Source organism: Primulina eburnea, chromosome 3 (assembly GCF_022965805.1).
Source record: "Primulina eburnea isolate SZY01 chromosome 3, ASM2296580v1, whole genome shotgun sequence".
Lineage (NCBI taxonomy): Eukaryota > Viridiplantae > Streptophyta > Magnoliopsida > Lamiales > Gesneriaceae > Primulina > Primulina eburnea.
Genome location: NC_133103.1, coordinates 13,983,337 through 14,011,177, shown reverse-complemented (window position 1 = coordinate 14,011,177; position 27,841 = coordinate 13,983,337). Strand labels below are relative to the sequence as shown.

Sequence of the window (27,841 nt, the reverse complement as noted above, 5' to 3'; positions counted from 1 at the left end):
CAAATTAATCAAATTTCTGTGGATGTGACCATAATTTAGGTTAAATGGAAACATCCAATTCATTCGGTAATTTGACTTTCGATTTTGTAAAATGTTTCTTTAATCGGTATCTTCTTTGAGATATTAATCAAATGGAACCACATGAACTTTTAAAAATTATGTTACGATCGTTTCATAGATTTTTTTTGACTTGCATTTATTTATTTTGATGACAATGTAACATGCAACGGTTATCATTTATTGCGCACTAGGTAATTAACCATCGAGCCAATATATATCATCTGGAAACCATGTTAAGCAAAGTAAATCACACTGAGTAAATTTGTACGACAGACTCGCTAAAAAAATGTTGGTCAAAAAATCATATTCATTATCTTTGTTCAAACGCGCATCTATTTCATCAACTTTGAAATTCATGATGGACTTGACTTTTTAAAAACAATTGCGCGTATGTTGGCCTATTTATTACTAAACAATGGGATGACCATATTGAGCATGTTTAATTGATCCACATGTTTCTTTATTTAAGGAATAGCATTCTTAAAATTAGAAATAAATTAATGAATTATTTTTCCTGAAAATTAATATAATTTGAGTTATTTAGTATTTAATTTTTTTTAAAAAAAATATGCTTACTTCGATTAACCGACCACAATGACCAATGCTAAATCAGTTAGGTTAATTCAATTTCTAGAAACAAGAACAGATGGCTCAAAAATGTAATTTATTTTATTAACTTATTTAATATGATCGAAAAGTACATGGATTTGATTATTTACATCTTATGCCATCAAACAAAACCGGCCCATTTTGTTTAAAAATATAAATTAATCATGGAAAGAAGGAAGGTAGTATTAATGATTCTATCCTACGTAGCTAAGCTAGGTTGCGTTCCTTTATTCTTGTTTATGTTTGACGTGCATGAATATGACTCGCATATTAAATTCAATTGTCCATGGACTCCAAGTTTTAATTGAATTATAAAAAAAAAAAATTATTGATAAGGCCAAATGTAACCTACCCTGCTCTTGTCTGCAAGCCAAGGTTTTTTATGTCATCTCAATTCAATATAACACAAAATGCTTTTCCACTCTGGTCTCAGCAAATTCAAACGTTCTTTAAGTATCATATACTTTCTATAAAATTTACGGTAGTTTAGCCTTTGCCAACTTGTGATCTTGATGCAAAACATCTCAAATTCAAACTAGTAACTAATCCCGGCATAGCTCTCCTTGACAGGGTGGTGTTCTGACCGATTGAACTACAATACTAAGAAAATTAGGTATAAAGCTACTCTCTAGTTATGTTTTTGTCTCCCAAATGAAAAGAATTCTTTTTGTTTTATAGGAATCCAGATTGAAACTTATACCTATTAGGTTTAGTCTTTCTTCCCCTTCGAACTTAACTATCTGGCTATCGAGAATGAACTTGAATGTTGTTAGAATAGCTGCAAGTATTGGCCACCTAACCGGGTCAGTTCAGAAGAAGCAATAGCTTGTTGAAGAATGAGTCAGCCCATTCTAAAATCACATTAGAGATTAAGTAGCAAGTAACATTGAAATCAGTCCATTCTAGAAATCAGTCCATTCTAGTCCCTCTCGCGTTCTTGTTGAAGAATGAGCCGGCTCGGGAATCAAAATGTTGTCTAGATGTTCCCTCTTGCTCCGATCTCCCCTACGTGCCAAATGAACGAGTTGTTTGAAGGAAAAACGGACTCGCCGTATTCAGAATGTCTTGGCCTCGAATACTACCTCGTAAGATTATAGCATTGACTAGAGTAACATTTACTATAACATATCCGTGATTTATTACCGTAATTCGTGATTTATTTTTAAAATTTAATTATTAGATAATTTTAATATATCTTAAACAAGAGTTAAATAAAGCTGATGCTTGAGCAGTTTGAATTGAGGGGCATTTCATCAAATTAATTAAGTGTGGTTTTATTACATGATAGGTGGGAGTTCGATTGGAGCTGGTGTAAACCAGAAAGGGATCGATATGTCTTCAAGGAGCTCATAGCAAATGCTATACAAAATTCATTTAAAATCTCTGCATTAAATATACCCTGGTTGTAACAAATAATTTTTCAAATACTACAATATACAATTCGTCTACAAAAAATTATTTATAAAAGTTATAAGAACAAATAGGACATCCCATCAAAATTCAATTTTATCGTGGTCTCTTTTTTTCTGATGGGCCGGAGAAGTGAGTCTTTCTTGTTATAAAACTATAAAGTTTTATTTCGATAAATTTAATTATTTTCTATGTTATTGGGGAGAAAATTTTGATTAGATTTGCAATTTGGCCTGACCCAATTTTGATTAATAACAAAACTGCTCTCAACTCTAATGAATACTCATTCATAAAGTAAATATCAATTAATTTTGATTAACAAACTGTTCTAAACTCTAATAAATATTCATTCATAAAGTAAATATCAATTAATCACATGTAAAGATGCATTTAATCCGAGTCGAGCTTGGGTGTCATACTACTCATGCTTGAATAGATTTAAATTTTGTACACTTGAGCTCGACTCGAACTCGATCGAGTATTCAATTTCAAGCTCGAGATGGACTCGTGAAAATATCAAGTTACTCGAGCTCATGCTCGAAGATTAAGCAAAGTAATATACACTTCACAGCTGTTGAAAAAACTAATTGGAAGTTAGGAAAATGTACATCTCTACTTATTTTTATTGTTATCATTATTTCTAAAATATCTATTTATAATAATTACTCTTTATATTTTACTTTTTAAGAAGAAATATCTTGATAAATGATAACCCATAACCAAACAGCTTAAATTGCAATGAAGAGAACATTTAGTTATCCATTTACATTTATCAATTCCAAGATTTCAAATATACAAGAGGAGAACCTCATGATAAATTTAAGGTAGAGATTAATTTTAAATATTGAGATGGAGAAAATGTGTTCTTAAATTGTTTTGAAAATATGGTTGTTTGATTCAATAAAAAAGGTAGAGAAATATATTAGTTGAAATCATTATTTATTCAAAATTTGTGATCACAAAAGGAGAGATTGTTGGATTTAGAACTCTAATGATTTTGATGATAACAAAATTTATTATTGTATTCTAACCTATTTACTCAAGTGTAAAGATGCTTACTCAAAATGAAAAGTCAAACTCGAATTTAATTGAATTTACATCGTTCTTTATTTTGATTTTACTCGGCCCCATTTCATTTGTTGGCGATTGGTTTGATTTTCAATTTCATAAAAAATAATTAAGACTAGCATATCTGGACAAATACTTTTTTTAAATTATTATTATTTAAAAATGGTTGATTGTTTTTTTTCCCAAAAGGTAAGTCTTTTTGTAAAACAGTTTCATGAATATTATCTGTGAGATGGATCAACCCTATCATATTCAGGGGCGGATCTAGGATTTCGACAGAGGGGGCCACTTAGTTTATTTTGCGACGGTTTTCGAAAAAACCGTCGCTATATGGCGACGGTTATAATAAACTGTCGCTAAATTTGCGACGGTTTTAGTCACAACCGTCGCTAAAATAAAAAAAGGAGGCACCACGTTTCGAAATCGGGCGGAGCAAACGTGGTAAGTGGCTTTAGCCACTGAGATACATGGACGTATCACTCAATTTGGGGGGGCCATATATATATATATCTGTTTATATATTTAGTTTAAAAAAAATTAATATATACTAAAAATTTTTTTAAATTTTTTGGGGGGGCCGTGGCCCCCGTTCGCCCTACACTAAATCCGCCCCTGATCATATTCACGATAAAAAGTAATACTCTTAGCATAAAAAGTAATATTTTTTCATGGATGACCCAAAGATATCCGACTCACAAAATACGACTCATGAGACTGTCTCATACGAGTTTTTGTCTTTATAAGAAATACTGGTACAACTTTATTAAATATATTTGTAGTTTGTATGGAAAATGTATGAATTTGTACAAAAACAATTTTAAATGTATATAATTATTTTATGGGATAGGTGTAGGGATAGGGATAGGGATAGCCTCCGCATTTGAAATTTGTGTAGTGAGATATATAGGATAAAATTATTAACGTTTGACCAAAGGGGGCAGTAATCTTTCGCGGGGTAGGAGGGAAATTATTTGTACTAAATGGATGGAAATTTTTGGTGATTAATAATATTATCTATTTAAAAATATATTAAGTGGTACAGGAACAGTTGGTGAAATAAACGTGCGATCTTCAGTAGAACGACTTTAGGAGTACTTCAATTTATGTTTCTTTCACATGTATTATAAATAGCGACTTATACCCCATGGAGAAATTCATGTGCAAAGTAGTGAAAATGGAGTCGGAGAATTTTCTACATATGAATAAAGGTGATGGTGAAACTAGCTATGCGAAAAACTCAACTATTCAGGTAATTAATCTATGTTATGTCTATATCGACACTTATCTATCTATATTATTAAAGAGTGAGTCTCATGTGAGACCGTCTCACGGGTCATAATCCGTGAGACGGGTCAACCCTACCCATATTCACAATAAAAAGTAATACTCTTTGCATAAAAAGTAATATTTTTTCATGGGTGACCCAAATAAAAGATCCGTCTCACAAATATGACCCGTGAGACCGTCTCACACAAGTTTTTTCCATTATTAAATTAGAAATCCGAAGAAACGATTATGAAAATTACAATTGTACTATCAAGATCCTTTGCGACTACAAAGATGTAAAAATATTAAACAAAATAGACATCAATACATGATACTGCATGTAGATTACATGTTTTTGATGGACCGATAATTTTTTCGCAAAAAGTTAAAAAAAAAAGAATATATACATACATATATATATATATATATGTGTGTGTGTATATATATATATATATATATATATATATATATATATATATATATACCACAATCTAAAGATTAAGCAAGAGGGCTTATTGGTTAAACATTTTTTTGTTATTCGTAAAATATCCTTCACTCTTTGAAACATGTAATCCTATTATAAACTACAAAAGATTGTTACTTGATTTTGAAATTAAATAAATAATCCATCAAATTTTAAAATTTATTAGTCACTTTTATTTTGGTTTGTAAAATATTTGAAAATTAAATTATCGCTTATAATTTCATATTCTATATATTACTTAGCACGGATGGAACTAGTAATTAATTATCTCTCCATATATTTCCCTCATAAATTATTTTAAAAAATAGAAAAGGAGAACATTCATTATGAGCATAGAAAATATGAATTGACGTTTCATTCTTATTTTCTCAGAAATATGCCATAACAAAAACCTGGGTCATATTAGATGAAACCCTGAAAAATATGGTTGATAATGAGATCTTCGAGGAATGTTGCTTCAAGATGGTGGATTTTGGTTGCGCATCAGGCCCAAATACATTGTTAGTCGCCTCCCATATCGTGGATACTCTGCAAAATTTTGGTGACAGATTTCAAGAAATTCAAGTTTTTCTGAATGATCTTCCAGGTGAATAAAATGAATTCCTTTAAATTTCATTACTCGAATATCTAAAGTCCACCCTCCACTAAATGTGTAGTTCTGTTCCAATAGATAATGACTTCAACAATTTGTTCAAATTGCTGCAAAATTTCTACCAAGAAAAAGGAACGAAAATGAAGCAGCAATGCTTTGTATATGGCTCGCCAGGATCTTTCTATGATAGAAAGTTTCCAAGAAAGAGTATGCACTTCGCTTATTCTTCTTACAGCATCCATTGGCTCTCTAAGGTATGTGCTTAGATGCACTATTTATGTTTAATAAATGCTCAAAATTAAAGGGGTTTACTTTCTTTATTTATAAGGAGTTTTCACTTGGTTTAAAATATCAAATGACATATCACAATATCTACGAGTGTTCCGATCCCCATAAGTATTTATTAGAATACTTATTGTTTAAATCTTATGATGCCTAATGATAGACCATATCTGGTGTTGACAGGTTCCCGAAGGACTTGAGGACAATAAGGAAAACATATACATAGCCATGACAAGTCCCGCAAAGGTATTGGAAGCATATGCAAACCAATTTCGAAGAGATTTCTCCAAATTCCTAAGTGCGAGAGGTGAGGAATTTGTCTGCAGTGGGCGTATGGTGTTGTCATTAGCTGGACGGCCTATAGAAGATACCTCTTCCATAGATGAAAATGAACATTGCATTCTTGCAGAAATACTTCATGACATGGTCGTTGAGGTAATGTTCTACTACCATTTCGGGGATTTGTCAATAAATTCATTTCAGTTAGTAATTCTCCTCATATTCTTGACATTATTGGATGAAGTGGTCCTTCACATTTTTATGAAATTTCATACCATGGGTTAAGAATCCAAATATTAAAATTTGGTCATGTCTCATTAGGATAGACACTCCAAGCGTTCTTTTAGATATATTAAAAATCCATTTACCTCATGTGAGAATATATATATATACATAGGGGCTGATCAAGAAAGATGATCTATATTCTTTTAATGTGCCTATATACACCCCGTGCCCACAAGAAGTTGAGACTATCATCAGCGACGAAGGGTCCTTCACATTGGACAGGATGGACGGCTATCCAGTCCTATGGGATCCTAGCCAAGACGTAGAAGGTTTACTTTTCGAAAAAATGAGAAGTGCAAAAGTTGTGGCAGATGGTCTTCGGGCTGTACTTGAACCATTGCTGGCCAGCCACTTTGGCGGGATCATGAATTATAATGTGGTATTCGAAAAGTATGCAGAAAAATTGGCTGAGCATTTGTCTAAGGAGCCATCAATCTTTACAATAGCCATCTCTTTGAGAAGGAAATGACGGAAAGATGCTTGGTTTGATGAGCTACGGATCATAGTGCATCAAACACCCTTTGTTTTATACACACACACACACACACACACACACACATATATATATATATATATATATATATATATATATATATATATATATATATATATAATGTTATGCATAGGATAATACTACGAACTTAACTATAAGGAATTAAAAACACCAGTTGAAATTGTGATTTATGATCACTTCTAATTATTATGTATAAAATAATACCAAGTGACATGCTTAACACATGTTTCAGACGCTCAATAAATTCGAATATATTTCAGAAGTACGTACTTACTGAAATTCAATTGTGTAGGCTGTTCATGTGCTTGTAGCAGCAATATGCTTGTTTGGATCATGAAATAAGAATTTAATTAGAGGGTGTTATTGAGATATTTCAAATTATATATGGATTTCAAATTCACGGTTTCGACGAGGATGATCTGTTTTATATCTTTTATTTTAGCTAAAGAAAATTGTTAATTCAATCATATTATCGATATCATCTTTATAATAAAAATAGAGCAAGAGTTCATTAGAAATCGTGGTGGGTAAAATTAATTGCTAAAATATCAATTGTGAAATTTTTTTTATTTGCTCATTTGTTATTTAAAATTAAGTTTTTGGTTAAGTTGTCGTCAATTCACTATCTTAGTTTACCAAATATATATATATATATATATATATAAAGGAGCAGAACAAGAAGAGTAAAGATGTTTTGGAATATTTTAGAAACCTACACTACAACAAAAATGAATTTTCGCAGCACGCAAATTGATATAGCTCGTGTATTATTAACAGTGTGCGAAGAACGCACGTGTTGTTAGTATAAGCTTTAAGCTTATCCACAGCACGAACGGATAGGCACGTCGTTAATAACATTATTGATAGCGTGCACTAAAAGCACGCCGTTGATATGGCGCTGCGAAAATTCAATTTCCTTGTAGTGCTACTTAACTTAAAAAAGGGAAGAAGGAGAGTCTCGGTTTTGTCATGAAAGCTGACTTTATAATTTATTCATGATCATGCCTATATATATGTAGCGCAAAAAGTGGAGATATAATCAGCAATCAATCCTAGGAGTAAGCCCTTTTACTAAGAAGTAGAAGTTCACATGTTACATTGGATTATAGTGAAGAAGTAGATGGTTTTTTCATAATAAAAATGCAAAACTCTTGAAGATTAGTATGGAGCTAGGATAGGGACGGGTAGATGCTATAGTCCCCCTCGAGTTCCTTTCATAACAGCGGGCGGCACTTTTATATTTATTTTTGAAAATTTATTTTTCTTATTTTTAAAATCTTATTTGAAATTTGAATTTCCATAAAAATATTAGTTTAATAAATAATACTAAAATTTATTTGAAGTGATCCGGGTGAATAAGGTGAGATGGATCGAGCAATCCACCGAATCTGATAAGAAGTTGATGAGGGAAAATGAGCAGCAGGATATATCCCAAGTGGAGATGGCTGCAAGAATGTCCTTAAAACAGCAAGACAAATAGATGAATGGGCGCAGGAGGGATGTCCGGCATGGCCAATCCGATACTTAAGTCAGCAGGTGAAGGTAAAGAAAACCAACGCAGTTTTTAGAGGAAAAATAATCTCACTGATGTTTATATGTGTGAATCTATTTAATGCAAAGCAAACTTTCTATTTATAGGATAGAGGATAATGATGGCTTTGTTTTCTGTGTCTACTTACCTCTTATAGTCATCCAATATCAAGTTTTTGTCACGTCGATCTGTCTTGTCCATCACGTCAAATCAGTATGATTCTATCAGATACGCTTATCAAGATAAGATATCACATCCGCTTGCACTCGAATGTGGTATAATTACCGACGCATCTCGGGTAGAGAGTCATCATCCGAGAATTCATCTGAAAACTCAAGCCTCTGGTTGTCCAGGTAAATGACGTCTCGGGCACTCACCTGTCGCGCTACTTATGAGTTTCTTCTGCCAACTTATCACGATCCGGACTATCTTTTTAATGTACCGAGTTATTCATGACTCGCGCTCTTCGGGCGGTATATATCACTATTATTTAATCTTTTTTTTTGTTTTAAAATAATATATAACTACAATTGGTATTTTGAATATATATGTATATATAATTTAGTTTTAAAATTTTGATATAAATAAATAAATATATATATATATATTTTTAGATTTTAAAATTTGAAATATAATATTCATTATATTGTATTAATATTTATATAAAATAACAAGTATTCTTTCCGATGGTTGGATTTTTTTAAAAAATAGACCGATATGAAAACATTAATATATACCTCCACACATACACGTCTGTAGATATTATACGTATCACTAATTTCCTACTTTTGACAATTCATAGAGTGAGATGGAATTCAAGAAAATCAGTGGTATGAACGCAGGAGATGACAGAACAAGCTACGCCAACAACTCTGGCCTTCAAGTAATTATTTTAACTCTAATTATTATCACATAAAATCAAGCAGCCACTTATTAAAATACTGTAATCGATATAAGTTTTTTGCAGAGAGTTGTGGTATCAAAAACATGGCCTATTTTAGATGAAACTTTAGAAGACATGATTGAAAAAGAGGGATTGCCCGAATGCTGTTTCAAGATGGTGGATTTGGGTTGTGCTTCCGGCCCGAATACCCTTTTGGTCATATCCCATATCATGGATATTTTCCAAGATTTAAGTGTTAGATTTCAGGAGATTCAGATTTTTCTGAATGATCTTCCAGGTGATCGAACAAAATATGGCCTGAGAGAAATGGAATATTCCAGTAGTACGCCTTTAGTTTCAATGAAAATTATCGACTAAAATTCTGGACTTCTCCCCGCAGAAAATGACTTCAACAATTTGTTCAAATTGGTACAAAGTTTCTACGATGAGAAAGCTGTTGAAAGATCACGATGCTGTATATATGGCTTACCGGGGTCTTTTTACGGCAGATTATTTCCAGACAGGAGTCTTCACTTTGCTTATTCTTCATACAGCATTCATTGGCTTTCTCAGGCATGTTTTACAGTTTTAGTACATATATTCGAGCTAATATCATATTAATTACTCAACTATATGCATAATACATGATAAAAATGTAGATCTGATTTTGTTATTACTAATTTTACAATATGTTTAAATTTTACTTGAGGTGTATCTTAAACCCAAATTAAATCTAAAGCGTTAGATTGTTAGTGATTGGAGCACGTAATTCATACGCCCAACCCTAGAAATCACTTGTTCTTAAACTAAGACGTACACGTTAAAATTAATATTTATATATATTTTTAGGGGGAAAATTTTAAATGCTAGCTCTAACACTGTTAGGGTGAAAACAAACCTGAAAATCACTTGTTCTCAAAGTGTGAGAACTCTAATAAGTTTAATGGCTTCGAACGAGAAAAAAAATATACAAACAAAATTTATATATATATATATATATATAATTGACTCATTATTACGGATAAGCCATCTTTAAACCCATGTTCTTGGTTCTTATACTTGTGCATGTGTAACGTGATACGTAGAAATCTCTCTGCGATTATAAGTTGCAATATGGTCAATCCACTGTTGCTGTAATTAAAAAGGACAGGTCCCCGAAGGACTAGATAAACACAACAAAGAAAATATATACATGGCGACAACGAGTCCTCGGGAGGTATTCGAAGCATATGGGAAGCAATTCCAACGAGATTTCTCCAAATTTCTAAACTTGAGAGGTGAAGAGATGGTCTTCGGTGGGCGCATGGTGTTATCATTTATAGGCAGAACCGTCGAAGACCCCTCTTCCATGGATGATAATGCTTATTTGACAATGCTTGCAGAAACACTCGATGAAATGGTGGCCGAGGTAGGGCTTCTAAAACTTTTAACCACAGCGGTACAATATATTCGGTAATTTCATCTCTTTAATTACTTAAATTAAATTCAGGGTATTATCAGGAAAGATGATTTGCATTCTTTTAACGTGCCTATATACACACCATTCCAACAAGAAGCCGAGGCGATAATCATCAATGAAGGGTCCTTCGAATTGTGCAAGAAGGATGTTTTTCGAGTCCGGTGGGATGCACACGGGAACACCCATGATCCATTTTTCGATGAAAAAGAAAGTGCAAATCTCGTGGCAAATTGCATTCGGGCTTTAAGCGAGCCGATGCTTGCTAGTCATTTCGGTAGTTGTATAAAATGTGATGATGTGTTTGAGAGGTATGCGAAGAAAGTGGCTGCGCATTTGTCAAGGCAGAAGTCGTCCTACCATACCATGGTCATCTCATTGAGAAGGAAATGATACCGTCAAAATGATTATTAGAACAACTTAAAATTTTAACGATGTGTAAGTTAAATCTCGATTTTATCTTTAGATACTTCTGAGAAAGTTTGTGGAAGTCAGCTTTTTCAATACCATTGATTAAGATTGACAAGATATTATTTGATACCATCTCATGGTTTGTGGGGAAATGATTAAATATTTTATAATAAATTGAAAAAATTAAGTAATATATTTATTTTTATTTCTAATTATTGTAAAATTTGATATAATACAAAAATATTGAATCACATCCTTCACACACAAGTAGAGTTGTTAAAACGGACCAACGAGACGGATCGATTCGCAACCCACTACAACTTTATCCTTTGGCTTAGCGTGGCGCGCGGCTGTTTATTTGGACGAGTTGAGATATTGTCGCGTCTATTTGGTAGATTTGAGTGGGACAATCCGCCAATATATATATATATATATATATATATATATATATATATATATATATATATATATATATATATATATATATATATATATATTTGATGGAAAATTATGGGCAAACCCGACAGATCAGTCCATTTTGACAACTCTATACGAAAGCAAAAATTAATTCAATATATAGGTGATAGGTGTTTTAACTTTGAGTGTTGGGGACTTAATTGGCGTAAACGTAGTCCCATTTCTAGTAGCCATCTAACACATTAGCATCTCGGTTCCAAATAAATCTGTTCGAAGAGGTACTGATTTGGACATATGCATCGTATTACAGAGGAAAGACGTTACATCAAATATTTAACTAACCCATGATTTTGCTTATTCGTGCACGGGAAAACATTGACAATATGATGTTTGATCATTGGACTTACATTTTTATTTATATGGGAAAATATGTATATTTTTTAAAGGTAAGGTAACGTTATATTTAAAAATACATAATTAATTTTAGGTAGGATATCGATCACATATTTTACATAGTTAGTCGATTTTCGTAGGAGATATTCGTCATCACCAATAACATGAAATAAACTTATCAAAAAATTACTGATGCTGGAGCAGAATTCGTGTGATGTTTTTTTTCCTCAGCATTACATAAATTTTAAAAAAAAAAACAAAACACACATACACACACACACTCATCTTCTGTATAAATACATGAGCAAGTTCTGTTCTATTTGATCACTTGGGCCAGATATTCACGTTATAACAATGGATTGGGCTTTGAGCGAAGACCGAGCCCAATTCCTTATCTACAAAGGGGCCCTGCACATCAGCTGACAAATAACAATCTCGTTTTAAAGTGACACTTGAAAAGGAAATATCATAAAAATGTTCTTTTTCAGAAAACAAAATCTATTTGATCAAATTAAGATGGACTCCGTCATTAAATATTAAACTAATTTTAATGATAGGTGTTCAATCCTCCCTGCTTCTGCCTTTCCAGTTTGAGTATGTCACACAGAGCTTATCCAATGTAATTTATCTGGTCAGTATGGTTTGTAGACTATTTGTTGACCATTCGTATTTACTCAAAAGCATACAATATAGTAGTTTACGGCGATGTTAAAAAATAATAATATTTATGATGGCACGATCAATCCATTCAGTCAAAGGGCGTCACACTCATTTAGCAAATGCAATCTAATCAGATAAAAATTGTATTCAGAGATTTAAGAATTAGAAAATTAAACCGTAAATCTCCAAAATCATTAAAGAATTTCTAAAAACTTTCAGGGCTAGTTAATAATGACATTCGCAGATTTGAATGCTCTCGATCGGATCCAAGTAACATTCCGCTCTACAAACTCAAAGAATCTAAAAAATCATAATGCATAGATAGCTTCTTGTATTGTTAATTAACATTCATGCATGACTCAAATTTAAATCATAACTTGAGAAATTTATAGTCGAATGCAACGAAAATGAAATATGTACTGTTATATGTTGTGATGTTCGTTGATTTTCTCCTACTTAATTAAATACTCACGACCATCGAGTAAATTACAAATAGGAAAAAAAATACAGGTGCATTTTGCGACATCCGTTAAATGAGTTGGTTAAATAAATATTCATGCTAACATCTAGGCATTTAAATACCCCAAATCTTCCAGACAAGAGATTCATAATTTGTATATACACCAACTAAACATTCTTTTCTTTTCCATTTATTTATTAATTAAGACTTGGACATGATTACTTTGTGTTAATGAATTCTCAACCTCTTGTTTCATGTGACACTTCAAATTAGTTAAGACTTGGATGTACGATTTCCAACTTCTTTGCGACAAAGTTATTGTATGTTTTTAATATATATATATATATATATATATATATATATATATATATATATATATATATATATATATATATATATATATATATATATTATGAGTGGATGGGGTGTAGTTGGGGGCACGTTTGATAATAATGTAATGTTCGATCAATCATATAAATAATTTAAATCCGAATGGGTGGATGGGGTTCAAAATAGAACAAGATCCAATTAATGTTAGCCCTCAAGTATAAATTGTTTCATTCATGACCAATATAATATCAAAAAAAATTTATAGCTTGCACAATATACTTTTGTTTTTTTACATAAATTAAGAAAATTGTGAATTTATAAACAAATTTCCTATTTTTCCTTGTTTTTATAGCTTGCACAATATACTTTTGTTTTTTTACATAAATTAAGAAAATTGTGAATTTATAAACAAATTTCCTATTTTTCCTTGTTTAATTCGTTCAGAAAACATTTCACATTTTTCAAAATTAATTAATAGAGGTATATTAGTAAAAAAAACATAAAAAAAATTAGATTATGTATTTGGGGAAAAAAACAAAGTAAATAATTGAACGGAAGAGGATATAAATAAATATTTATTTTTGGAAAGCTACATGACAAAATAATGTAAAAAAAAAAATCAAAGGTCCAACGCCAGCTGGTGGATATGTCTTTTTCTTTATGGTGTAATTAATGGTGAATCTTTGAATACTCGATCGTCGAAATTTATTTTAAAATATGTTTTTAGGTAACACAATATAACATGGTGGAGCCCTCGGATTTTAAGTATGAGATTGAAGATCGTTAATTGGATTTTATGAATCCGTCGACACATTTTAATTGGCCGACAGCGACATTGTTGGGATTATCGAGAAATAATGTTAATTAATGCTCAATAATGTCACAATAAGACAAGTTAATTAAAGTCATTACAAAAGGATCCACCTTAATCACTACTTACTTGGGAAAAGCGACAATTTTCTAATATAAGATAATTATAAAATTGATAGGTAAGATGATTCAAGATAAAAAATTATCAATCATTCACTTATCAAGGTTATCAAAAAGAGGGTTAAAGTTGGTGAAGTATTGATAATGGAAGCTACCATAAATATAAGTTTGTGTGGGTGGAATATCGAAACAAAATTAAGTTTTACTCGACTAAATTATATATATTTACTTGCTCGATCTGATTTATGATTAATTTAGAAAACCACAAAAACTTGAAATTTAAGAAGTGAAGCATACGTAGTGGTGCTGCTATAGTCTACTGACCATCAAATCCTAATCTATGAATTATTGTTTTGGGTGTTAATGCTTCACGACATAAATTATGTAATGATAAAAATTTGTGTGAGACGGTCTGATGGGTCGTATTTTGTGGGACGTATCTTTTAATTGGGTCATCTATGAAAAAATATTATTTTTTATGCTAAGAGTATTAATTTTTATTGTGAATATCGGTAGGGTTGATTCGTCTAACAGATAAAAATTAATAAGACCGTTTAACAAGAAACATATTCATTATTCATTGGCGAGCTCCAAAAATAACCAACATTGTTTTGTAAATTAAAAATGTTTACTAGATATGACCATAGGTAGGGTTTTTTTTTATCATAATATTATTTTTTTCTGAAATATTTATCAAACTATCTTGTTTTTTTTTTTTAAATCAACCTAATGTGAAAAAAATAATTGCAAACTAAAAAAATCCGGTGTCTCGCCTCTCGCAGGCATGGGTAAGCATTCGGTAACCGAACCGAATTATTTATAACCGAACCGAAATATTTAGACATAACCGAATTATTTTTCATAACCGATGAAAACCGAACCGAATTAAAATCGGTTAATTCGGTCGGTTATCGAATTAACCGATTAGTTTTTTAAAAAAATTTGTGATTTAACTTTAATTATATATATATATATATAAATTCTGGAATGCTACAATATACACAAATGCCTAAAAACATAAAATCACACACATCACAAATATATAAGTTTTGTTTGAACACAATTATTACGTATTATATCGATTTTAGAATTAAAAAGTAAAATATATATAAAAATTTATTAAATAATAGTATTTATTATATCAGTTAATTCGGTTAACCGATTTTAAAATATTGAAAACCGGTATAACCGAATTTTTTTAAATTTGAAACGAATTTCTAAATTGGCTCGATTCGGTCTGTTATAAATTTATAAATTTGATTTAACAGAAATCTTGTTCATCCATACTTGCATGGACAGTCCAAAAAATAATAATAATAATAATTGAAATGCCCTAACCGTAACCTGTGCTAGCGACGGGGCTAAGATTTTTCTAATGAAAAATGGTTGGGGAATTGCATAATATATGTATAAAATGGATACATATATATATATATATATATATATATATAATACATAATATTGTATAATAATAATAATATAATATGAAATACAATTTATGTGCAAATAAATAATATATAATATAATAATTTTATGTATATATTTCGATCTTTTCAAGTAAAAAAATCGCCGGAATGTAATTAAATTTACATTTTAATATATTATTTATGATTTAGCCATAATTATTTTGATATTGAGTAATGAGGCGGGACCTCTCCACGCTGACCAATTACAGCGAAAGAGACGGGTTCCACGAACAACGGCGCCTCTCTTTGACTTCTATTATGCAGCCGACATCACTCCTAACATCCAATTTTGTGCACCCTCTACAAAATCTCCCAACAAATTTATTTAGAATGAGTGTTATGTGAGACCGTCTCACAGAACCCTACACATATTCACAATAAAAAGTAATAGTCTTAGTATAAAAAATAATACTTTTTCATGGGTGACCCAAATAAGAGATCCGTCTCACAAATACGACCCGTGAGACCGTTTCACATAAGTTTTTGCTATTTATTTAATAATAGTTTAAAAATTATATATTTATCAATATATGAAAAATTACTACAAAAATCAATGCAAAAGTACTATTGAAAAACGATAACTTGTTTTTTTTATATATTGCTTAAATAAAAAGTGAGCATTTCAATATAAGTGAGTCTCATACTTTTTCATGGATGACCCAAATAAGAGATCCGTCTCACGAATACGACCCGTGAGACCGTCTCACACAAGTTTTTGTCTTTCAATATTAATACGAGCATCGTCACGTCGACGAATTTTCTACAAGTAACAGAATATGCATCCCTTCTACAACCCTTGAACGCGTAACGGGTTGTTAAGCATACTGAAATAAAAATAGTATGTGTTATGTGTATCAAAATAAATAAATATAAATCGTATGTCACCTCACATGCGACTCTTACCACTCGACTATGCGTAGGAAATAATAGAAGTTCACGAGCTTATATTTGCCAACATTGTACGAATTTGATTTATGATATTTTTTATTGCATCGTTCAATCAGTTTTAATATTTATATCTGTTAGTTGACAACAGAGCAAATACACAAATAATCACGACATTTACGATATTGATAATTTATATTGTCAAATTTAAAATTTGTATTTTATATATTTCCATTTTCTTACAATTTTAGAAAATTTTCCGAATGAACGTGATATGATTTTGTTTACGTCAATGCCACATTGACATTATCTACACTACATCAACACCACATATATAAAAATAAATAAAGTTACAAAATTAAAATAATGACGGCCTAAACTGAATTAATAATTTATTTACAGTATTCTCAATAAATTATTATAATGTAATATTGTATTGTTTTATTATAATTTAAGAACGCAACAATTAATAAAAAAAATAAAAAATACGGAAAGAATGAGTATCTCAGGGGGAAAAAAAAGGAATTTACCACCAATGGGTAGGTGCTACATTATAAAAAAGGCGTGTGTTAATTTTATTTTAAACAAGTATAAAAATATGCTCCAATGAGACAAAGAAGACCCCATCCGCCGTCTGCCTGCCCCCTCCCCACGCTCCCTTATTATCTCATGCTACGACATCAGAAAAAACAAATGCATCTCAGTCAATCAAGGGTTTCGATTTCTGATAACAAAATTTATGAATATTGATTTTATGTGTAGAAGTGCAAACAATGTAACACACTCCCAACTCATTTTGCGTTGTCTCACCCTTCAGTTTTGTGTTGAGTTGATTATTTGTATCCATCCTGATTGATGGAGATGCCTTCTGTCGATTTATCTAATGAATATATTCAGTTTTCCTTTTAATTTTTTCTTTCTCGAGGTTTGATAATGTCTTGCATTTTCTCATATAGAGCCAAATTAGGAGTCTTATTCCAGCCAAAATGGGGCTCGGTTCTTATCTACACTTTGGCTCCATCTTCTACGGCGTCGGGCCAAGAATGGGACAACATTATCACTGTATAGGAGTATTATGGCAAAACTTTAAAATATATATATATATATATACACACACACACACACTACTATACAATTTAGTTTCCCATGGGATAAGGACATTAATTAATTTAAATAACCAACTTGAGATTTATATAGTGTATCGTTTGTTTTAAAGCCATAATTTTAATTTTGCATAATAATAAACGTGTAATTAATTATATAAGTAATTAAATTAAAAAAACAACGGTAGATATGAAGATAAATTTTATGTTTAAATTTCAAAAAAAAAAATCGAGTCGAACCACATGCACATCATGTTTATATGCATCATTATCGTGAATACTTTAATTTGCTCCTTCATGAGATGAATACAAAGCATGTTCACAATTAATTCTAAACACATCGAATCAGCAGAAACAATTTGAAATTAGGTCGAAGTTATGCTAAATTATATAATGACAATATGTCACGTTGAATGAAAATTTAAGAGTCATGTTAGGATACAAAAAAAAATAAAATAAAATAATATAAATGGACGTATTATGGTCTCGTTCCCTCTCCCCTCTCTCTACAAACGCTTTCCTCAACCTTTCCTTTCTCTCAACTTGTTTCCTGTTATTTTTTATTAACTCCTTGGCTTCCAATTCTTGTGCTTTAAATTCTGAATTTGGTCATTAAAAAAATCATAATATAGTTCATTGTGTGGTGTTATTTTTTGCTCGATTTATCATACTTTATTTGAATATATTTTACTTTTCTTTAATCATTGTGTGGTTTCCTGCTCGACCTTTTAAGTGTAAATGGCTGGTTTGGACTTGAGTTCAGCTTCTCACTTTGTTTCTCAGCTCCATCTCCAACCGCAGACGGATTCCGACGATGAACCCAACCGCAACTACTTTTCCAGCGATAATATAGATAACTCTTATCCGGGTTCCGGAGATGCGGCGGCACGGAGGCCGAGAGGCCGTCCACCGGGCTCCAAGAACAAGCCTAAGCCTCCGGTGATCGTGACACGAGAAAGCGCGAACACGCTTAGGTCACATATCTTGGAGGTGGGCAACGGTACCGACGTGTTTACGGCGGTGGCGGATTACGCTAGGAAGAGGCGGAAGGGGATTTGTGTATTAAGCGGTACAGGAACCGTTATCAACGTGAGCTTGCGGCAGCCGACTTCGGAGGGGTCGGTAGTTACGCTGAATGGCCGGTTCGAGATATTGTCGCTGTCGGGTTCGTTCCTTCCACCGCCCGCGCCTCCGGGAGCCACCAGTTTAACCATATACTTGGCCGGTGGACAAGGGCAAGTGGTGGGAGGGAATGTTGTCGGTGCGTTGATTGCCTCGGGCCCAGTTATTATAATCGCAGCCTCGTTTACCAATGTGGCGTATGAAAGGCTGCCGCTGGACGAGGAGGAGGACGAGGGGCTTCGACAGTCGGATGTCGGTGGAGTAGTTGGTGGCCACCAGTTTCATGATCCATCACTTGGGCTTCCTTTCTTGAATTTACCTTTCAATGATATGCATAATGGTCAGCTTCCTATGGAGGGCGCATGCGCCGCCGCCGGACACGCCGGCGGAGCCAGCCGGTCGCAGTTTTAATACTGTTAAATTTAAAGGTTTGACCATTTCCACGATTCCACGAGTCATCGTCAAGACATCCTCTCCATGTACATTTATTTAGTCGTTTTTGTACCGTCTCTCCATATCATAAACAAATGTTTTTTTACGATTAAATAAATTCAGCATGAGTAAGATAGGAAAATAATAATTCTTTTGATATATTTTAGGAGATAAAAATTAAACGATGGTTGGGGAAAATTGGTTTCATCTTATTTGAATTAAATGACTAAAATTTTATTTTTAATTAATAAATTTTGATAGAATTGCTCAGTATTTAATTCAAATTTTAATCTTGTTTGACTTAATTAGTGAAGTACACTATGCAAGAAATGGAAAAAGTCATACCAATCTTGCCAGCATTAAATTGGCAACTTGAGCATTATTATAGTAGACTCTTTTATTACAACTAGTGGTAATAAGTAACCTATCTATATGTGTATGTGTGTCTGCTTGCATATGGGTATTAACTATTAAGCGAAGAGGTTAGAAAAAATTGTTGAGAGTGGTAATTTTATAGAAAATAATTTCAGTACTGTATACAATATATTTGATTTTGAAATTTTTTATTTCTGGTTTCACTGTTGATAAATTTGTGTACCCAAAGAAAGTTTACTTCTTGAGGCAATGTGATCTGGTTGTTGGCCAGTTTCTTATTTTAAAACCCAATAATTCCACATATTGAATGTTTATTATTGGGTTGTTTGGTCAACTTAGGTAAAAAAAATCTGTATCGGTTCATTTTCCAGAAGAAAAAATAAATAAATTTAGGGAACTGTCGGAGAACTGAAATATTGGCTTCGCTACAGAAAGTCAGAAACCATGAGAAATTTTTGTACAAGTGGAAGTTTGGATATTTTATTGATACAATTTTGAGTCTTTTCAACTGCAAATTTTGTGCACGATGCATATCTTATTATGGTTTTAGTTTTACTAATAAATGTAATTGACTTTTTTTAGTAGATGATGAATTTGTTACCATTGAATCTCGTTCTAAACATGATATTTTAGTGTCACATCTGCATCGAGACATCGGCTAATTGAATTTGTTTTTATGCCTATTTAAAAGTGCTGAAATAATACATGAATGAAATTTATGTTACAACTAAATCTCAAAAATAAAGGTACAGACAACATTAAAATTCTAAAATTGCATGCCATAGGGGATCAAAAACCAAAAAAATGATTGCAATTTGGCATGTTAGTGTATGTTTTATTGTTTTCCCTTTCAAAAGAAAATTGGTTTAGTCAGAAATAGTGGAATAAACTTCTTTTAAAATTATTTTAAATTTACAAGTGGCAATTAAAATTCAAAACTTCTATGGACACTCGTTACCACTTATCAAAACAAACTTGTTGACAAATTCTGAGCTGACACAATTCTTACTCAAGTCCAGTTTGATTTGTCTCAGTGTTCATATTTGATTTTTCTACCGACTAAACCATGGCCATTGTTACCCTGGTCAGAAATATTTTTCATGTATCTATGTTATCTACGTTATCTCATTAAGTTCAAGCCCACTTAAATAATTAATTTTGATGTCACGGTTAATTTTTTAAAATATCAAAAAAGTTTATTTAAAATCATAAAAATACTCTATTTTCATTTAATAAAAAATACTATAAAATATATTTTAGTAAATTCATGTATTTGTTTTTATATTTTGATGGTTTCAAAATTTTAGAATAACAAAAGATTGCCATAATTAAATAATTATTCTAATAGATTATTAAAAAAATTGTAAGTTTTTTAATAAATGGTTTTTTATAAGAGTTTAATATAACCTCTAATTTTTTTTTTTGGACAAAATATTTTAAAATGTACCAAAGACCTTTTAATATATTTTTCACGCACCTTGTGGCAAAAGCTCTGGTATGTTTTAAGATAACGAGTCCAATATTTCTTTTTGTTCTCTTTAACGTGCCCCTATTTGAATTTATCAAAGTAATACAAATTTTTCTTAAAAAAATAAAAATAAAATTATTATTTATCAAAATCAAGTCAACGTTTTGATATTTTATTCGAAATTTCTATTTCAATTTTACATAGTTTCATTTTTAAATTTTTTTTGTTTATCTTTTCTTGTACAATCGGCAAACATCTTTCGTGAAATATATTAGTGATAAAAAGCTAAAATTATAGAAAGTACTCTGTAACCACTTCATTCTACAAACATCGTATACATGAAATATTCTACATCTTTATGTTAGAACATAATGGCTATTCGATAACAGTCAAGCTATATATGGGTCAGGGATGTCAACCGAAATATGAAATCAGCAAATCTGGCTTCAACGTCGCTATGGTTAAAGTTGGTCCTTTAAAAGCTTCATTATTAACCAGACCTGACCTGTTGGCACCCCGGGACACTCCCCCATCCCAGGGTGCACCATTCAAGCCGCCTTCGAAGCAGTAGGGGAACAGGGTTGCTCCTACAATTGTTGCTTTGGTGATCATCTACCTCAACTGTGTGGATCGAAAGGAATCTGTCATCCAGATCAGTCGACTGGGTGATAAACTTTTAAAACCAAATCAAAACATTTGAGTGGAGCTATATGTAATTTAGTATATCAAAAGGAAATGGATTGAGCTTTACTAGGAATAGGGTCTAAAATAAAATCTCGGGCCTTACATTTCTCCCCCCCTAAGATCTGATTCGTCCCCGAAATCATATGCACTCAACTTAGCTATATCAGAAGAAATGTATAACAAAGTTTAATCAGAAACTCATCTCAATGAAACCATTCTGAAATCTCAATATCATATTAGATTCTATCTTCCACGTAGTCTCTTTGATATTCTGAAATTCTTATTGTGGTTTCATCAATAAAATAATCTTCATTTTCTTCTGAATCAGTTTCATTTTTCTTGCCCTATCTTTGACTGTATCAGATTTTATCTCAGATATCTTTGAGACATTATCCTTAAACACAGGAAATCTGCAGTTCTCATTGTACCATGTGTCGTCTGTAGCTATCCCAATACTCATCTGATGTTTCTCATTGTACCCGAATGCACAAAGTGACAATGCTTCGTTTTCACTAGTGCTAACATCCAGCCCCGTAAAAGATTAAATGGCCTAAAAAAGGATCCGTCTTACGTTGTTGACAATGAAGTCCTGGGTGAAAATTAATCACAACGGTTAAGTTTGGAAATGTAAGAGAAAGTGGTGTTGCAACTTTTTGCCATCCCAAAGTAGTTATCAAGAAAGTGTCTTGAAACATGGTGAGTGCTCGGTGGGTGTTTGCACCAAAAATAAATTTGGTACAAAAGATTTAGCCCATCCCAGTAGGATAAAATTAGCCAATGCAGCCCAATACAATAACATAAGAAACCTGCAAGTTATTCATAGAAAATTTGGACGAGTAACACAGCGGAGGAGAAGGAGAAGATAATGGGAAGAGATCGTGTATGGTGCCTCGACGACGGAGTTAATTTCCTCAATTGCCCGTATTCTGATGACAACGGAATCTAAAAATGAAGCAAATATCGGGCAAGTTATTTCTCTACTCCACATCATAATTTGTTTCTCCTACGAACATATAATCTTTAATAGATAAGCTGCTATATTATGTATGCTTAGGTAGGATTCTATCTAAACAAATCAGGTCATCCCCAAATAGGAAATTTAGATTCTATTTCAAAGAAAAGTACTTTTCAGCTCCAATATACGAAAAAAGGGACCGGCCGGACAATCCGGTTAAAGCTTAGAAAATTGTTTTTAGTGGATCCCGGCACTTCACCAAACAGTAAAAATCCATCAATTCATGCCTCGAAGAATAACAGCGGACTCTGGCACACACGAACATTTCAACAAACACGTGAATAGCGTGTCAACTCCGTATAAATTACAGTTCCTAAGAAATTTACCCTGGAATCTCGAACTTTAAGTATTAGATCGACAAGTGGTAAGCGTTCGCAATGGCGCGAGAAGCAGCGGCCATGTGAGGAGTGTACCACCAATCTGAGCCTCCGTTTACCGCCACCTGCTTCACTGCTTGCCCCATCTTTTGAATCAGACTAGCCGTGGCCGCCATCTTCACAGACGAGGCTAAGGGAGCGTTCGGCATGTTGTACATTACTCCACTCAAACAGTTCACGACAGCCCATCGATATACTTTACGGGCAGGACAAATTTTTTTGTGGGCTGGAGTTCAACGAGTGTCGAGTGGGTCAGGACCCATCCAAGGAAAGAATGGTCACAGCCGGTAGTCTAAACAAACTCAATCGAGCTGAATATACTTAAAAATTTAAAACTGGAATTTAGATCGAAAGAAATATATTCGAACTCGAGCTCAATTAAAAGCTCAAAAATTTTAATTTTTTTTTGTTCGAGTTCAATTCAAATCAGATTTCAGGTTCGACTTTAGCTCGGAGTTTGATAAATCTGAATATGAATAAAATATTTTTCGAGCTGACTCGAAAAATTTGCATACCGACTCAATTAGCTTACATTCATCAGTCATATGTGGGCGGAGTTGGTCCCAATTCATCATTTAACCATTGTCCACTCTGGCCTAGATTGAACCAAGGTGAACAGCTCACGAGTCACTAGTTCATAAGCGGTTTGATCTAAGTTTGACTCTTGTTCGGTTCGAAACCCTCTCGAGTAGAGCTCAAGCTTTACTGTCTTAACAATTAGATTTATAGAAAGTGAAAGGCTTTTTTTTGTTTAATGGATTATCGAATATAAGCTAGATCCAAGTTTTAAACACTTCAAAAATTACTCTGGTTGCGAGCAATTTGCAAGACTTCCAATCGCCCGAGTCTGAACTCAACCTCAAATATTAAAAATGAATTTTCAGAAACAGGGTCAAATGTGGGGGATCTAGGCTGTTAGATAATTGCAAAAATATCTCAGGACACAATTCATGAGGACTTAAGCTTGTCTCACCTCATTTCCATGAATTTTTTTATTTTTTTTTTGAATTGGGGAAGGGTCAATTCCACAAAATTGTTCTATTAAATTCATAGATTCAACTCGTTAGCCTCGTAACATAAGCTTTCCCAAAGTCGAAAGGAGTCTTAGAGTTCAAGACCTAAAGGCTAAAAGCCCCCGACGCAATGCTAAAATTTAGGAGCCAAAAAATAAGACAAGGATTTTCGATGAAAATTAAAATTATCCAAAACTATACATCTCGAGTAGCAACTCTTCTTATCCTCCCCAGACAATTGTCTTTAGGCCTGGAATGGGGTAGGTACATCAACGGACTTGTAGGATTGTGCCTCTCAAGCCTGCAACAAGCAACGAGAAATACTAAGAAATTTTGCCCAAAAATATCAAGAATGCAATGAGAATTCGAATAATAAACATGACTACGGACTTGTAGCTTAAGATAAAATAGTGAAGAAATATCGCGATTTCAATCTTGGCAAGATCGTTTCCGGGGCAAAATCTGCTTCCAGCGCCAAAAGGAAGAAAATTCCCTGCTTTGGGTGTGAATCCCTACATATTACATTAGAATGTATTAGGATTAAACACTAAAGTTCAGTTAGTCGAACTGCTCCTAAAACTCTTTCCGTAGTGCCATTAGAAGAAGCTAAGTGCTAGATTTCCATTGCAACTCGAAAAGAAACTCACATCCCATCTCGATGGATCAAACTTCTTCGGTTCAACATACGTTTCAGGATCTAGATGAACACCCCTAAACCATACCAAAACTTTCCATCCTTTCGGGATCGTGTAACCTGAAGAACCAAAGCAAGAAAACGTATAGTCACAGCTTGCGCGCATGAATAAAAATTTAAGAGGGTGGTTACATGGTAGTTTTACTTACCACTGATGTGAACGTCGTTCCTCGCCTCTCGGAAGACCACGAGTGAGAACGTAATGACGCGGAGTGTTTCGTCGATTACCTATGAGATTTACAATCATTTTTTAAGAATAAAAGAATCTGAAGCCGACATTGTCAAAGAGTGAGTAAGACAGCAAACCTTGGATAGATACTCCATTTGTCTAACTTCTCTAAGTGTCAATCCTTGTTGGCCCGGTGGCCTGTTTTTCACAATTTCTTCTTGCTCTGCCTGAATGCATATATCCCATATTTTATATACATAAAAAAATTCGTCGTGATATAGCGAGAAAAGGACTTTTTAAGTGCAATACTGATGGGTATTGCTACTCTGATAGCACAGCAATATTAAGCTCTCATTTAACTTAACATATAGATACAGATGTATAACAGAAAGCTAATATCGTTTCATTCATTGAAATATTTTAGGTAGTGTTTGCAAATGTTTAAAAAAATGATTATGAACTTTTTCTTTAATAAGTTGTGCAGCTTTATAAAAGAAAAGTCCATATTATCTTTTTTTAAGTATTTGCAAATACTACCTTAAAGTCAAACCTTGGCTTTTTCGAACACATGGGGATGGTTTTGGAGGAACAACGTAGCCCACATAGTAATGTGCCCCGAGGATTCGTGGCCAGCATTTAGGTACATGACCAAAACGTCGATAATCTCTTCGTCATTCAATCTTCTACCGTAGTTCGTCTTCTGCATCCATTAGAGCATCCATCATGTCTTTCCGTTCGCTTGGCAGATCATGTTTCCTCCTCCGCTCCCTGCGTTCCGTAACTGTACCTTGAAGAACAGCGACAAGTTTTTTACGTGCCTGAAATATCGATAGTTGATTGAAGAATCAATGCTCAAATTTGAACTTTAGTGTCTTGAATTCAAAAAAACATGTCAAAAGGTGCAATATCCATACGACATAGATCGAACACATTCGATATGCCAATTACCTTGAGTGCCTTATGGTAAGAAAATCCAGGAATATTGATTGCCAACGCTCTGACTCCGTAATTCAATGCGGTATACTCCCTCTCCAAAGTCTCCATAACATCTTCACTCTCCGAGCTCAAGAAAATGTACATTATTATCCTAAAAGTTAGTTTCCTAAGTTCAGTCAGGAACTCGATTTGTCCCATCTCCGCCCAGTTTTCCAAGGCCAATATCACGTTATCTTCTATATATTTCAGGTAAACAGATAACGATTCTTGCCCATTCACCGGTGCCGATGTCAACTTGCGCAGCCGCCGATGCTCCTCATCGAAAATTCCGACAAATGAATTCTTCCCGATGAGGTTCACGGTGGCAGATGGCCAACCAGGCTTAAACGAGTCGTCATCGGTTAAAACTCTCCGACATGTTTCTGCTGTGGTGACAATTATACCAGGGTTCCCAAACATGTGCACTTTGTACATTCCAGTATGTCCAAATCTGCAATTTTTCAGGGGAAAATTTGAGCATTTTTTATTCGGGATCGAGGAATATCAGTGGATTTGATTAAATTTCCAACATACAATCCGAGACCTATGTAAAATCCATTTGACGGAAAAAATTAAAACGGTGTCATCATAATCTCAATGCTCGAATTACTACTACTGGAGTATAGTAATCGTCTGTGCTCGAATTTAAAGATGTAGTAACTTTTTTTTAAGCATTTACAAACACTCTTTAATCTCGAGTCATCCAAAATGATCGAAAATTAAGAAAAGCAAAAGGAATAGACGTGATCCAGTGAGACATGAAATTTAGAAAGAATTAGTTAGTGTTTGTGTAATTTTTTGTTCGAGTTGATGGGCACTAGTTTAAATAAATAAATATATATATATATATATAAATAATATAATATAAAATAATGATTAATAATTAATAACTGATAAAATTATTTAAAATTTTACTTTTTCACTTCTGACAATATAATAATTAACAGCTAAAAGCACACGTACTCCACCAAAAAGATACAAGTTAAACAGCTAATTAATTAATTATACATTAAACATGGGGAAGCATTAATTATCATAATTCATAAAGTAAAAACTAATGCCATATGTTATCAAAGAATAACTAAATAACGTGAAAAAAACTCACGGGCCTCTTGACCTCGACATCAAATGTCACACAAAAAGGAAAATATGTCGAATTCGAGATCCCCTATATATATATATATATATATAGAGAAAGAGATGGTGACCTGTTAACGAAGTAGGAGATGAACGATTCAGGATTGGTAGACTTGAAAGCTCTAAGGAAGGACCACATGTTACCAATAAACGGCCAACCGAAATCACCTGGCGGAAGTTCATACCTTTTCTCACCCAATTCCCTCTCACAATACCAGCAATTTACACCCTTTAACGCCCATTTCACCACCCAAAACCCACAAAAACACACCACTGATATAACCATCCACCCCATCAAGATTAATATTGATCTCAAAATCGTAAAGGGTTGTTTGATCTGCAACAAAGAAGAGAGGATGTCGAAGGAGGAACAAAAAAAGAAGAGGAAGAAGAAGTAGTTTTAAACTCCCGTGAGTCCTTTTCCGAGTACTATGACGGATCATATAAAGAAGAGGGAAGTAGAGAGACGCAGTGGGATGTGGATGTGATGAAAAGGAAAATGGGAGAGATCAATCAAAAAGTTTAAGTGGGATTTGTTTCGAATTAAATAAAATAAGTGTAATAAAGAAGTGATCAACTGTGATGCAGGCAGAGGGGGTGGAATTT

The 27,841-nt window shown here is 33.0% G+C and overlaps 3 protein-coding genes and 1 pseudogene across 4 annotated transcripts; 3 read left to right on the top strand and 1 right to left on the bottom strand.

Moving 5' to 3' along the window:
- Positions 1-4,236: 4,236 nt before the first annotated feature.
- On the top strand, positions 4,237-6,871 carry LOC140828296 (benzoate carboxyl methyltransferase-like). The gene is made up of 5 exons (XM_073191285.1): positions 4,237-4,396; positions 5,270-5,483; positions 5,568-5,743; positions 5,955-6,206; positions 6,448-6,871. Exons 1-5 carry the CDS (start codon positions 4,292-4,294, stop codon positions 6,802-6,804), a joined length of 1,104 nt encoding a protein of 367 aa, XP_073047386.1. The 5' UTR covers positions 4,237-4,291; the 3' UTR covers positions 6,805-6,871.
- Positions 6,872-9,144: 2,273 nt separating this feature from the next.
- LOC140828295 (benzoate carboxyl methyltransferase-like) lies at positions 9,145-11,244 on the top strand. 2 transcript variants are annotated; one of them, XM_073191283.1, is made up of 5 exons: positions 9,145-9,263; positions 9,348-9,561; positions 9,664-9,836; positions 10,414-10,671; positions 10,753-11,229. In XM_073191283.1, the coding sequence occupies exons 1-5, from the start codon at positions 9,189-9,191 to the stop codon at positions 11,110-11,112; spliced, it is 1,080 nt and encodes a 359-aa protein (XP_073047384.1). In that variant the 5' UTR covers positions 9,145-9,188; the 3' UTR covers positions 11,113-11,229. The 2 variants fall into 2 exon arrangements, with proteins under 2 accessions (XP_073047384.1, XP_073047385.1); XM_073191284.1 differs by having other exon boundaries at positions 9,159-9,263; positions 9,338-9,561; positions 10,753-11,244.
- A 7,012-nt stretch (positions 11,245-18,256) lies between these two features.
- Positions 18,257-19,485, top strand: LOC140826688 (AT-hook motif nuclear-localized protein 21-like). Its single transcript, XM_073189193.1, has one exon. It carries the CDS (start codon positions 18,513-18,515, stop codon positions 19,305-19,307), a length of 795 nt encoding a protein of 264 aa, XP_073045294.1. The 5' UTR covers positions 18,257-18,512; the 3' UTR covers positions 19,308-19,485.
- A 4,788-nt stretch (positions 19,486-24,273) lies between these two features.
- On the bottom strand, positions 24,274-27,841 carry LOC140826689 (ent-kaurenoic acid oxidase 2-like; annotated as a pseudogene).